General features: G+C 38.5%; 3 protein-coding genes across 5 annotated transcripts in view; 2 read left to right on the top strand and 1 right to left on the bottom strand.

The window, feature by feature from the left end:
- The first annotated feature begins 409 nt into the window (after positions 1-409).
- LOC106342978 (villin-1) lies at positions 410-6,005 on the top strand. Of its 3 annotated transcripts, none has more exons than XM_013782064.1 (23): positions 410-491; positions 824-930; positions 1,012-1,111; positions 1,191-1,259; positions 1,350-1,583; positions 1,657-1,834; positions 1,919-2,051; positions 2,122-2,287; positions 2,353-2,503; positions 2,580-2,668; positions 2,748-2,903; positions 3,021-3,089; positions 3,198-3,266; positions 3,338-3,466; positions 3,556-3,684; positions 3,791-3,938; positions 4,086-4,096; positions 4,176-4,316; positions 4,526-4,654; positions 4,748-4,810; positions 4,962-5,169; positions 5,370-5,521; positions 5,623-6,005. In XM_013782064.1, exons 2-23 carry the CDS (start codon positions 875-877, stop codon positions 5,734-5,736), a joined length of 2,694 nt encoding a protein of 897 aa, XP_013637518.1. In that variant the 5' UTR covers positions 410-491; positions 824-874; the 3' UTR covers positions 5,737-6,005. The 3 variants fall into 3 exon arrangements, with proteins under 3 accessions (XP_013637518.1, XP_013637519.1, XP_013637517.1); XM_013782065.1 differs by having other exon boundaries at positions 411-491; positions 842-930; XM_013782063.1 differs by having other exon boundaries at positions 419-491; positions 850-930.
- Positions 6,006-10,290: 4,285 nt separating this feature from the next.
- LOC106338187 (non-classical arabinogalactan protein 30-like) lies at positions 10,291-10,791 on the top strand. Its single transcript, XM_013777221.1, has 2 exons — positions 10,291-10,627; positions 10,688-10,791. The coding sequence occupies exons 1-2, from the start codon at positions 10,291-10,293 to the stop codon at positions 10,789-10,791; spliced, it is 441 nt and encodes a 146-aa protein (XP_013632675.1).
- A 2,881-nt stretch (positions 10,792-13,672) lies between these two features.
- The window catches only part of LOC106341063 (protein FLOWERING LOCUS T-like), a 2,918-nt gene continuing 2,000 nt past the window's right edge, over positions 13,673-14,590 (bottom strand). Inside the window, exons 3-4 of the mRNA XM_013779880.1 lie at positions 14,137-14,177; positions 13,673-13,926 (exon numbers count right to left, since the gene is read on the bottom strand). Of these exons, the coding sequence (XP_013635334.1) occupies positions 13,703-13,926; positions 14,137-14,177 (265 nt within the window). The 3' untranslated portion in view covers positions 13,673-13,702. The remainder of the gene's footprint in view (positions 13,927-14,136; positions 14,178-14,590) is intronic.

Here is a 14,590-nt window from a genome sequence, read left to right as displayed (position 1 = left end):
ATGAGAACACAAAATGCAGTTGTTCAAAAACAAAAGAGAACAAAATGCTGACAAAAGTCAATAATTTCTCTTAAATTAGTTATGAATTTGTTTTCTTTCACTGAAATTATGGATATTATGAAAAATAACAAATATAAGGCAACAATTTTTTTTTTTGTAAATTTATATGTTCCAGCCAATTAAGATATACTCCATATATTAAATTTCAGTATCTATAGAAAGAAAAAAAAAAAATATATATATATACAATTATACATATATGGGTTGCAAAATTAAAATAATAATACAAAGAAATCCAACCAAAAAGGCGCGTTTTTATGTCTACTTTGAAATGAAACCTTGTGGTGGGGCCCCCACAAAGTGGCATGCAGCAGAGATAAAAAAAGGCATTATAATTATTTACTCATCTGTTTGTTTGGCCGCTGCTTCCTCTTCAGCTTTTGAAATCTCTTGTTTTCTTCTCCTATCCTTTCTGCCCTCATCTCATCTCTGTAAGTATTCAAAAATCTAAACAATCATCTCCAGTTTCTCTATTAATTGCTAGTAATTAGTGTCAGTTCTATGTTTTTAATGCTATTTACGTTTCGATTCACATCATTCTTGTAAGAGATCTTCTTCGGCGTTATATGAGATTTTCTTTAGAAATTGGGAAACTAAGAGATAAATTGTGTTGTTAGAGTAGGTTTGCGTGCATATGCAGGAACAAGAAAAAAAGAAAACGTAAATATAAATGTAACGGCGTTGGTTAGAACAACACTGTTGTTGTTCTGTTGTGTGATTGATGTTTACTCTTCTTCTTTTCTTTGGTTTTATGATTTTTCAGATTAATTAAGCGTTACAGTGTTGTAGCCTTGTAGGAAGATGAGATAACAAAATGTTTAGGCTAAGCAAAGACATTGATTCTGCATTTCAAGGTGTTGGAACTAAAGGGTACGCTTCTTTTCTTTTTAATGCGATCTACGAGAAGAAGATAGTTTGTCTCTTTCCTCTTATGCTTGTACCCTTTTTTAGTGGCCTGGAGGTTTGGTGCATCTTCAATAATCAGCTTATATCGATCCCCAAGTCTTCTTTCGGAAGATTCCACTCTGGAAATGCTTACCTTCTTCTCAGCGTAAGATGCATCTCTGACTTAGATTTGAAATTTCAAGTGGTGTGCTAAATAATACTTAGTTTCTGTGTGTGATGTATAGACGGCTTTGCGGAAGATCGGATCTCCTCAGTATGACATTCACTATTGGCTAGGACATGATGCAACTGAGGTTTTTGCTTCTTCATCTTCTTGACAACTGTTTTAATGTATATGGTATAACTAAAGATTGTTTACCTATTTTTTTTAAAAAAATATGAAGGTGGACTCAGTTTTGGCATCTGACAAAGCACTAGAGTTAGATGCAGCACTTGGATGTTGTACGGTTCAGTACCGTGAAGTTCAAGGTCAAGAGACTGAGAAGTTCCTCTCATACTTCAAACCTTGTATCATACCCCTTGAAGGGAAGTATTCACCACAAAATGGTTTGGCCGAAGAGACATACCCTGTCACCTTACTAATGTGCAAAGGAGACCATGCTGTTCGTGTTAAAGAGGTATATGATGAGGCTTGACATGTTTAGGCTTCAAGCTATTCATTAATGGTTGATTGATTTTGATGTACACAAGGTGCCTTTTCTACGGTCATCACTGAACCATGACGATGTGTTCGTTCTCGATACCGCATCAAAAGTGTTCCTCTTTGCCGGTTGCAACTCAAGCACTCAGGAGAAGGCTAAAGCCTTGGAGGTTGTCGAATACATAAAGGATAACAAGCATGCAGGAAGGTGTCAGGTCGCCACTATCGGTTAGATTTTTTTTCCCTCCTCTTAAGCAAACTCAATAAAAGTACTGGAAAAAAAAAACAATTAATCATTTTAGTTTCTTGTAGAGGATGGGAAGTTTTTAGGTGATGCAGATGCTGGTGAGTTCTGGACTTTCTTTGGTGGTTATGCTCCCATTCCAAAGTGTTCATCTTCTACAAACCAAGAACAGACTCCAACCACATGTGCAAAACTGTTATGGTAAAGATTTTTGTTTAATTTATTTGTTTAAAAGAATGTTTTTAAAAGAGACCATCATATGAACAAACAGGATAGATACTCGGGGGAATCTACATCCAACTGAAACAAGTTCTTTGAACAAAGATATGCTTGGAAAGGACAAATGCTACATGCTGGACTGTGACAGCGAAGTATTCGTTTGGATGGGAAGAAACACATCGCTCACTGAAAGGAAGACATCCATTTCTTCCTCAGAAGTAAGTCATTCTTGGTAGTAGTATATAAGTTGATTGATACAGAAGCATAAAATGTAAATGTTTAGGAGTTTCTACGAAAGGAGGGACGCTCGACCAGCACAAGTCTAGTACTTTTAACGGAAGGACTAGAGAATGCTAGATTCAGATCTTTTTTTGATGAGTGGCCTCAGACAGCAGAGTCTAGCCTTTACAATGAAGGTCGAGAAAAAGTGGCAGGTCTGTGTTTCATATTATTATTATTGATATGGTTTCTATAGATGGGAAATAACTAACTTAAAAACTTTTTATGCAGCAATGTTTAAACGGAAGGGATATGATGTGGAGGAGTTTTCTGATGAAGAAGATGAACCTCTTTATACAAACTGCCGAGACGCTCTGAAGGTACACTTCATATCTAATATATTTTTGACCAAACTTTCATAAATGTACCTGATCAATTTGGATTTTAAACTGGTTCCAGGTTTGGCGTGTAGATGGTTGTGATGTCTCGCTTCTCTCCATTCATGACAAGGCAAAGCTGTTTAGCGGCGATTGCTACATTGTGCAGTATAAATATACTTACAATGAAAGAAACGAATATCTATTATATGTATGGATAGGTTGTGAAAGCATGGAGGTACGCAGGCTGTATGTAGCCTTTGAGTTTTGTTTCTTTTCAACAATCATTTGTGAGTTGTTCCTCAATGACCTTGGTTCTGATTTTTTTTTTTTTTTTTACTTCACTTCATTGCAGGAAGATAGAGCTGATGCCATATCTAATGCTAGTGCCATTGTTTCTTCAACCAAGGGTGAATCTGTAATGGTTAGTTCCTAATCATATTGCAAAAATAATTTAACATTTTTTATTTTTCTCTTTTTTTGGTTCGAACTAACTGATTTGTTGTTACATTTGACATTCTCCATATTCCAGTGTCATATACACCAGGGCAACGAACCTGCTCGCTTTTATTCAATGTTCCAGTCGCTAGTTGTTTTCAAGGTCAGTTTGCAATACTTTCTTGAACATTTTGTATTTTAGTATGCGACTCTACTTGTTTGATACTTTTCCAGGGTGGTTTGAGTAAACGGTACAAAACAACGTTTCTAGTGGAGAATGCAAACGAAGGTGAAAGCAAGGCTTCTCTTTTCCGTGTTCAAGGGACAAGCTCAAGGAGCATGCAAGCAATTCAAGTTGACCTAGTGGGTTCTCTTGTCCTTTCTGCGATTCTGCTTTGTCATAAAATACCTTTTGGTAGTATAATTTATGTCTTTGGTTCAACTGCATGCAGGCAGCAACCTCCTTGAACTCATCCTACTGTTACATTTTACAAAATGAAGCTTCTGTCTTCACTTGGATTGGGAAACTTACCTCAGAGTCTGACCATGATGTTCTTGACAGAATGCTATATTTCCTTGATGTAAGTAACATTAACATACAAACATGCCTTCGGGCTTATTAAGAGTTAGTTATTTTTTTCTTTCAGGTTGCTAGTAACAAATATGTTTCTTGGTTTCCATCTGCAGCCGTCTAGGCAACCCATGTCCACAAGGGAAGGAAGTGAACCAGACACATTCTGGGATTTGCTTGGTGGGAAAACAGAGTACCCAAAAGAAAAGGAAATGAGAAAACAAATAGAAGAACCACATTTATTTACATGTTCCTGTAATTCAGGTAAATGGTAAACATCTCTCTGCATTTATTTGTGTTGTTTTCATCTTATTATTATATATATATTATTGTTTAGTTACATGGTTCAGCTATACGCACTTGTATTTTATGCCTAACGTAAGAGTGGTCTCGTTTTGCTCTTCTCTTCAGATGTACTCAAGGTACGATTCACGTGTGTATTAATTAAGTGAGTATAAAATCAGCTTGGAATACTCTCTCATCTGATTGCATGATTTTTAGGCGAAAGAAGTATACAATTTTGTGCAAGACGACTTAACTACTGAAGATGTATTACTGCTGGACTGCCAAACTGAAGTGTATGTCTGGATTGGACTAAACTCAAACATAAAGTCGAAGCAACAAGCTCTTACTCTTGGTCTGGTTAGTTTCCTCTGTTTTTTTTTTGGTTAGGCTGATATTTTAGTATGAATGAGATCAGAACATAACATGTATGATTTTTTTTTGGACAAGGGTGTAAACATGACTTAATAATTAGACTAATCCAACAACATATATAAGATTTAGGAAGCAAAAAACTCATGTTCCTGTTTTTAGTGTTTCTTAGTTTGTTGTACTTGTGATATTTGCAGAAATTTCTAGAAATGGACATTCTGGAGGAAGGTTTATTACCAGTGAGAAGTCCTGTATATATTGTCACAGAAGGCCACGAGCCACCATTTTTCACCCGTTTCTTTGATTGGGTTCCTGAAAAGGCAAACGTAAGGGACCTACCTCCCTCCTCAAACATAAGCGCTTTTGATACTAGTCTACTGAACTTGCACTAATAATTAATATGCATGGGAACATTGCAGATGCATGGTAATTCATTTGAAAGGAAGCTTGCTAGACTGAAAGGGAAGGAGCCAGTCACTAAGGTAAGTCACGGTTGAAAGAATTTAGTTTGTGAAAAACAAAAGTAAATGTGAAAAAGACTACTGATGTTTTAATAGATAAATGATCATAAACTAACCAAATATAAGAAATGATCAACGTGTTTCTAAGTGGCTGCAACATTTGTTTTTTCAGAGATCTAGTGGAAGCCCGTGGAGATCAGACTCAAAGGAGAACGCATCACGTGGTTCGCGAAGTCGGTCAAATGGATCAGAGCGAGGAGTATCATCTTGCTCCAGCGAAAAGTTTCCAAGCTATTCACAAGGCAGAGAAAGCAACAGTGACTCTACTCCACTTGTCAAAAAGCTTTTCTCAGAATCTCTTTCAGTGGATACAAACAATGGTAAGGTTTCATATTTCAACCTTTTCTTTGACCTTCTTGCTCATATAACTCGTAAGGTAGCAGAATATATAACTATAGTAACAACATAAACTTCTTGATGATTATACCAACAAATCTTCCATTGATTCCTCAATGTTGTAATTGCCTCTAAGCTATTTGATGCTTTAAATCTCACATCAAAACATTATTTTTCGATGCAGGATCGACGAGCTCGAATTCAGACATATCTAAAGAGAATCCACTGGGAGGAATCAAAGTCGATCTTAGTCTAGAGTCACTTGCATATTCATACGAACAGCTTAGAGTTGATTCTCCGGAGCCAGTGACAAATATAGATGCAACAAGAAGAGAGGTAATCCTGCAATCACATATGTCAACTTAGATCTAGTATTATATATGGGATAACACATGAACTTCCAAGATTATTATTATTATTATTTTTTTGTCTTCCAGGCGTACTTAACAGAGAAAGAGTTCGAAGAAAGATTCGAAATGACAAAACCAAAGTTCTATGCACTTCCGAAATGGAAACAGAACAAACTCAAAATGTCCCTCCGTCTTTTCTAAAACAGCCTCACATTCAGTTAAAGACCTTTGGAGCAAGACATGTTTTAATGTAACTAATGTTTCTGTTTAGTGCAGTGACCTTCCTGATATAAAGTTGATGCTTGTTTCTTACAAAACAAAGTATGACACCCCCTAACTATTTGAGAGTATATGTATCGAAAGTCCCTGTTGGGGGTGGATTTACATCCTCTCTCAAGGTCCATTAAAACAATGATTTAGGTTCATTTTATTAGAAAACCCTAGACACATTTTTTCTATAAATAAAGAGCTATCTCTTTCTTATAAAGAATTCTCTATTTTCCATTTAGACCTAGAATACATCCTATAAGGATTTTATACATTTTTTGATTCACCTTACACTAGAAATCATTTTTGTAATGCAATCTTTGATCAATGAAGTCTTTTGGATGTTATTTTTCTCATTTGATTCTATGAAGATTTCTCCTAAAACTCAAGAATCTAACATTTATCCTTAGATTCTTTATTGCATGATTCAAACAAACATCACCAGCATAAACACCGTTTTTGGGTCAAACAGTTGGCGCTAGAAGGAGAGGGTCCAAGGAGAACTATCTTCAAAGCATATCAAACTTGGAAGAATCCAGATCTGTCTCTTGCAGTTACTCGGCGCAGATCGCTCTCTTGCGATTACTCGTCATGGATAGCTCTCTCGCAGTTGCTCAGCGCAGATCGTTCTCTCGCAGTCGCTCGGATCGATCTCTCGCGGTCGCTCGACTCGCTCTCTTGCAGTTACTCGGCATGGATCGCTCTCTTGCGGTTACTCGTCATGGATAGCTCTCTCGCAGTTACTCGGCGCAGATCGTTCTCTCGCAGTCGCTCGGATCGATCTCTCGCAGTCGCTCGGATCGATCTCTCGCAGTCGCTCGGATCGATCTCTCGCAGTCGCTCGGATCGATCTCTCGCAGTCGCTCGGATCGATCTCTCGCAGTCGCTCGGATCGATCTCTCGCAGTCGCTCGGATCGATCTCTCGCAGTCGCTCGGATCGATCTCTCGCAGTCGCTCGGATCGATCTCTCGCAGTCGCTCGGATCGATCTCTCGCAGTCGCTCGGATCGATCTCTCGCAGTCGCTCGGATCGATCTCTCGCAGTCGCTCGGATCGATCTCTCGCAGTCGCTCGGATCGATCTCTCGCAGTCGCTCGGATCGATCTCTCGCAGTCGCTCGGATCGATCTCTCGCAGTCGCTCGGATCGATCTCTCGCAGTCGCTCGGATCGATCTCTCGCAGTCGCTCGGATCGATCTCTCGCAGTCGCTCGGATCGATCTCTCGCAGTCGCTCGGATCGATCTCTCGCACTCGCTCGACTCGTTCTCTCGCAGTCGCTCGACTCGTTCTCTCGCAGTCGCTCGACTCGTTCTCTCGCAGTCGCTCGACTCGTTCTCTCGCAGTCGCTCGACTCGTTCTCTCGCAGTCGCTCGACTCGTTCTCTCGCAGTCGCTCGACTCGTTCTCTCGCAGTCGCTCGACTCGTTCTCTCGCAGTCGCTCGACTCGTTCTCTCGCAGTCGCTCGACTCGTTCTCTCGCAGTCGCTCGACTCGTTCTCTCGCAGTCGCTCGACTCGTTCTCTCGCAGTCGCTCGACTCGTTCTCTCGCAGTCGCTCGACTCGTTCTCTTGCGGTTACTCGTCACAGATCGCTCTCTTGCGGCTACTCGTCACGGATCGCTCTCTCGCAGTTAATCGGCTCGGATCGCTCTCTTGCAGTCACTCGGATTGCTCGCAAGTCTCGAGCATGACGTGATACCGCGAAGACACGTCCAGCCGTGGCGATTTGATTGTGATGGTTTGTTCATGGCGGTACGTTCATGATGATGTCTATGGCTGACTTGTCGTTGGCAGTTTGTCGATTGACGCTTCATTCATGGCAACTTGCTCCGGTGGTTCAGAACAATGTCCTCAAAGATTGTTCGCGCAACCATCCCGGAGTAAGAAGTTTGATCGGAATCAGAAGTATGTCGATGACAGCTCGCCCGAGACGGTCCATCTATGACACTTCATCTACGGCAACCTAACCATGACGGCCCATTCATGACAATCGTCTGCGACATGGGTATGTGCCTAGTTCATTGTCTCATAAACCCTATTCGTAAAATTCGCAGAGATCGGTTTCATCTCTCTCTACGAACTTGGGGGGGGGGGCTTACAGTTGGGGGGGAATTTACATCCTCCGTCAAAGCCCATTAAGACAATGAATTATGCCCATTTTGTTAGTAAACCCTAGACACATTTTTCTATAAATGAGGAGCTACCTACTTCTTAGAAAATATCCTCTCTTTTCCATTTAGACCTAGAACACATCTTATAAAGATTTTACACTTTTTTTTATTCACTTTACAATAGAAATCATTCTTGTAATGCAATCTTTGACCAATAAAGTCTTTTGAATGTTCTTTTTCTCATTTGATTCTATGAAGATTTCTTCTAAACCTCAAGAATCTAACCCTTATCCTTAGATTCTTTATTGTATGATTCCAACAAACATCACCAGCATAAACATCGTTTTTGGGTCAAACAATCCTGAACGTTATAATTTTTTTTCAAGAATAGCATTAAACTTTTGTAGCTTCATCTTCATCTACACATCATTTTATTTTTCATAGCCATTTGTATTAAATTTTAGTTTAATATGGTTAAAAATTCAGGTAATTTTGTTTTTACCGTTTAAAAATTTGATATGATTCTGATGTGGTTTAAATTGAATCAGTATCATTTTGGTTAGAACTTTTTGACTAGAAAACCAAACTAACCAATAACCATACTGACCAAATTGTCTTTATAAATTTACCAACTATATCAGAGCTCCTAACCGAACAGAATACCAATGTTCGGATCGGTTCAGAACCACAAGGCCTATGTGGTTCCAATCCATCATCATTCATCAAAGTTAATTCATCAAGAGAATATAATACCGAAAAAACGTGTTGGAATTTCACTACACATCCCTTCATCCTTTATGAAGGGTACAGCGGTTATACAAGAGGGAAAGCATATCTTTTGTTTGATGAATGATGATGGATTGGAACCACATAGGCCTTGTAATATATTACTAGTGTTCGGTCCCGTGCGGGCAAAAAATATGGACTTTTGTTGATGCAATCAACAGCCAGAAAAATGATGAAGAGATAGAACGATTAAGAATAAAGAATGAGAGAAAGAGAGAGTAAATATAGAAAAAAAATTAGCTAACCAAAAATTAGATAAAAGATAAACAGTTTGAAATTATGCCATGAAAGGATCGAAGAAAACAACATGTAAAGACAAAAGAAGGGTGTGGGTAGTTGTTTCCCTTCTTAATGTACGCTTTTATCTCTTACATTAATCTATCATTTTCTCTCATAGTGCACGAAAAATAAGCTCACTGAACTTAAGAGTATCTTGATAAAGAGGGGTTTCATTGGTAAGATTGTTTTTGAAAGGACCGACCCATTTTTTCGTAACATTAGTACGAGTCTGGCTCGACTTCTTCGATCAGACTTGGGCCGTTTTCATATTTTTCCTTACTTAGAATTATTTCAGAGTGTTAGTTCTTTTTCAGACAGTCAAGTAAAACATAATATGATTTGAATAGATAATTTGAGGTTCGAGTTAACAAGTCAGTTTGCTATAGGCTATTACATGTTAAACTCGTCTTATATCTATCAAGCGGTTTCCATCGGATCTTCGAACGTTCAGACAGTCGGATTCACCCCACAGATGATCGTTCTTGACTCGGACTTGATCAATCCAGCCAAATAGCGAAAGCTCTCTCTTAATCAGACTTTTCTCTCTCTGAGTTTCTCTCTGGTTCTTTCTTCCCGTTTCCGTACAGAAAATGGCGGAATAAGACAAAGGAGACGATTAAAATGGGCAGTTGGACGGTTTAGGCCCGAGAAACTACCAAGTTAACCGTTTCCGCTTATTTTACAGGCGGCTCTTAATCCGTAACCGCCACCCCGCGCTCCAAGGCGTTTCAGCGCGAGTTTTTCCTCTTTTCGGACTTTAACTGTTCCCGCCAGTTTTACTTAGGCGAAACTCGAGCTAGAGCTGACTGATCCATTCGACAACTCTAACCGCCTTGTCCGAATCGGACCGTTTCTACTGTAATAGCTCATTCCAGCTCAGTCAACAGTCTTAACCATTTTGTCTGATTTCCGACAGTCGCTGTCCAGCCGACCAGTTCAACCGTCTTGTCTGAATCCAACAACACTTGTCCGGATCCGACCATCGCTGTCCGAAAATTTCACTTTGCCTGGATTTTAATCGAGTTGTCCGAACATCCTGAGTTCCACAAACCGAACGGCCTGTCCAATAACCCGAGCGTAAGACCGACTGATGGAGCTTTGTCTGGCTCAAAAACAGATCCGTTCCTAGCTTTAATCGGGTACATGGTTCTGTTCTAGTCGCTACTAATCAGGCGCCGATCCAAGTTCTCCCGTCCACCCACGGAAAGTCCCTCAACTCTGATCAGCTCTTTCTAGCATCATCCAATCCATTCAGTACGTTCTCACAGTCCGACCAGTCAGTCCTCAGATCATCCTAACAGCGATCTTCGGAACATGGTCGCTACAGTTTTGCTAACTCTCATAGCACTTTGCTACTTCATTTCCTCTGTTTTCAGCACTACAGCTCAACCTCCAATGAAACTAATAACACCATTGCCCACTCTCCCACCGGCCAAAGCTCCTATCAAGATACCAACTCTTCCACCAGCCAAAGCTCCGACCAAGGTACCAACTCTCCCACCTGCCATAGCTCCGATCAAGCCTCCGGTTCTCCCACCGGTTTCACCTCCTAAGTTCAACAGGACACTAGTGGCCGTGCGAGGTGTGGTCTTCTGCAAAGCCTACAAGTACGCCGGTGTAAACATTCTCAAAGGCGCCAAACCCGTTAAAGGTATATACACTATGAAATGTTCATGCTTCCCGTCCCATTGGTTTATCCTATACGTTTTAGGGACAAATGTAGATGTACATATAGACATAATGTCACCAGCAAATGTTCATATTAGGCATGTTCGTTTAATAAACGTCAGCGACAACGGCAATGGTTCAACATAATAGTTATGATCACGGAAAATACACCAGTCGCTGCAAAAGAGATTTCCTTTTTTGGTCGGTACTGATTCGCCCTAAATTGAAGGATCACTTTAGCTGAGTGTTGGATATGATCCGAGAAGGCAAATGACACTTCTAGAACTGAGATGGATTGAAAGGATCGTCAAGAGATGCGGAATGACTCTTGATATACCCACGATCTAAGACTAACCACCTAAGAAAGAATGTAGTTCGTTGGCTAACCACCAAACAACACAGAAAGACGAATTGGCTGACCACCTTATCAACAAGCCGGTTCACACTAATGAACTAGCTAAAGAACTCTCTCTCTCACTCAAAGAAAAGAAGAAAACAAAAATAAACTCAAACTTAGACTGATTTTATTCATATAAGAGTTTACATATTTATACTACTTTGTAGTCAAAGAGAATAAAGGAAATTGTATGAAAAAAATACATATAAAATGAAATCTTTGACTAGAAAATCATAAATGAATCAAAGGCACGAAAATGGATGAAGAATGGTCAAGGTGACCCTTCGGCTACATGTCCAGGTTCATCCGAACCAGTTGAATTCGCGAGAACTGAAGATTTCCTGATTTGTAAATTGCATAACTCCTTCATCTGAACTCCATTTGATCTGATTCTTGTTCGAAGAGCTCTGTAATTGAGTTGAGCACATTCTCCAAGTGATTTCATGCGTAGAAGCCTTGTGGTTTGGAAGATATGAGTCAAACAATGAAAATATATCATTACTGCTTCCCATGATCAAGCTAAGCATGTCTGTTTTGCCGGTGCGCTACCCAAGGGCACATCATTCCCTCCCGTTGTGACTAATAAATTTTTTGGTTAACACAACCAAATGCAACGGATCCTTGTTCCCTAATCTCCCGTTGACTGCTTTAATTCTTCGAATTTGAGTGAAACAAGAGTCCAATGGTACGTTATTCACTTACTCAATCTTATTATGGGAAAACAAATTACAATGGCACGTCAAGACGTAGACATGCATGACAATTTCTTTCCAATGAGGTGATAGTATTGCATTACATTAGATCAAGGATAATTTGGCTGATCCTTTGACTAAAAGGCCTATCTAAAAAGCAAGTTATTTTCATTTCGAGGGGAATGGGTCTTAAGCCAACATAATGAGTCATCAGTTGATGGAAACCTAACCTAGCAACATTGGATATCCCATGGTCTAGGTTCAATAGGCAAACTAGTTGAGGAAGACTCAAGACGTTTTACACATTTCTCATTCCTATGAAATAATAATGTATATCCATTGATGATTAAGGGTTGAATAATTTATTCTTAATAATGTTAGTATCTTTTGTAGAAGAGAGATAGAATGGACTATCTTTAACTAACGTTACCTATATGGGAGTGGTGTCGGGTCGCACCTATGAGAATTGATTTGGCTAAATTCTCTAGAGCTCTCACGAAGTTAGGATATGTTCAGGACCAAAATGAACACAACCGTATAAACTAGAAATGAGCTGATGAGATATGTGTTTCACTTTGTCTAGGTTTACTATAAAATGTGGTTAATTCAAGACTATAGTTCATTACCTACAAAGTAAATCCGATAAGTTGTTACTAGGAAAGGTTCAAGTCCAAAAGACAATGCATACTGATTCTACTTTCTCAGAAATATTTGAACTTATTTTCTATTCAAATGTGGGGTATTGTTGAGTTTGAATAGAAAATATGGGGTATTGTTGGACTTTAATTAATTAAAGGAAGCAACGTTTCAGACAAAACATGTCGGTTATGAGTCAACATGTGCGTATATTAAAAGGCACCGCTTGAATTAACGTATGTGTTGATTAAAAGCACCACTTGAGTCATTATATAAAGTGAAAGAGAAAAATGAGAGAAGAGAGAAGATTAGTGAGAATCAATTGGATTTAATCTTCTTCTTTCCAATAACAAGTTTCTTAAGGAAAACTCAAAGTAAAGTTTGTTAAGGTCTCGATACGGGTGTGTTGTACGGAGATCGATAGTTGTATCCTAAAGATAAACGCCTACGAAACTACACACATCATTGTAGGAGCGAAATTCTGTCTTAGAAAATTACTTAGGCAAGCCTCTCAAACCACAATCGGTTAAGTTGTGAGAAGAAAAAATATAATTGTCTTGTAACTTTTTATAAAGGTTTATAAATCAAGTAAGATTTATAAAAGTACGTGTGATTAATTTGTATCTGTACTTTGGAATAACACCTATATTATCAACTTTAGTTCTACTGGTGAAAAAGAAACCTGTTATGCTATTCATGTCATGCCATCAAAAAAATTAAATCGACAAAGGTAAATAAATTCACCACAACAATTTTAAACAAATACTATGAATTAGTTGGAATTTGTTCATATTTACTTGTTCAAGTTTTGAGTCACCACCCGCGTTTCCCTAGTAAATTACATTGGTATTGTTTGTAGAAAAGTGGCTTTATATATTTTGATGCAAAGAGTAGTTTGGATATGTTTTGCACCAAAAAGAATAATTATTTTCTTTCAACTTTTTCTATGTTTAGGAAAAGCATTATTCTTTTCCCTTTCCAAATGCCATAGCCAGCTTCTATAGTCATTCTTTCCTGAAAGTTAAGTATTAAGAATTGTCCCAGATGCCACGCTGATATAGAGTTTGTAGAATGAAATAAAAAGTCACATTTCACACCATACAAGTAGAACACATTCATTTTCATTCCTCCCTCTCTCAATTATTACATATAAAATACCTTACATAGATGTCAGCATGCATCACCTTCTGTTTAGATTTTTTTTTTTTTGAAACACTGCCTTCTGTTTAGTTATATCATCATATTCTTATTCCAACAACCTGATCTAGATGCTTAAAAATAAGGTTATACAGTACACAAATGGATTAACTTAAGAGGAGGGAGGCATGGATATCTATGTTCTTCTTCCTCCCCAGCCATTCTCTCTCTGGCAGTTGAAGAAAACGGCAGCCACGGGTAGACCGAGATTGTAGTTCTCAGCGAACTCACGAGTGTTGAAGCGTTGGCGCCACTCAGGTGCATAAACAGTTTGTCTTCCGAGTTGCCAGAATAACATCAATGCTACTCGGTGAATTCCGGAAGTGGGACATGGGTTCTCATAGTGCACCAACTCATTGCCTTAACGAATAGTCATCAAACAAATATTTTGGTTATTGCTACGAATGGTTGCATGGACAGATGTAATATATGAAACGGGCTAATCTTTTCCGCTTAAAATTGTTTTCAGTGTATACAAACTCTCTTTTCTGTCCACGTCATGGCAAACACTTGGTTAATTGCATATTTGCATGTATGGCTTAGTGAATATATAGAGTTAAATAAACTCACCAAAAGCGGTTCCAGTTGTGGCAGGTATATCAGTCACCAACCTGTAATGGGAGCATCCATTTAGATTTAAGATATTGTTTTTGTTTTTTTGCTAATGATTTAAGATATTATCTAGCCGCATACTTAAATGCTCTTGATTTTGAAGCATCATAGTTTTTCAATGTCTAGTTTTGTTTTTAAGATGAAAGTTATGCTTATAAGATATTTTAATGATTGTCAGAAATATCCCATATATATTATTTGTGAAACATTACAACTTCTTTTTGTAGTCACGTGTCATCACTACGATGATTCTTAGAATTATTAAAGAAATATGTTAGCACATCTAATTATATAATAAGTTTTTTGTTAAACTAACCATAAATTCATTATTAATGTCATTTATTATTTCCTTAAATAAAGATTACGGAATTGCCTAATGTGGCTAAAGTATATATATGACAATTAATGATTC

This window comes from Brassica oleracea, chromosome C4, assembly GCF_000695525.1.
Source record: "Brassica oleracea var. oleracea cultivar TO1000 chromosome C4, BOL, whole genome shotgun sequence".
NCBI lineage: Eukaryota > Viridiplantae > Streptophyta > Magnoliopsida > Brassicales > Brassicaceae > Brassica > Brassica oleracea.
This window is presented reverse-complemented; position numbering and strand designations above follow the sequence as displayed.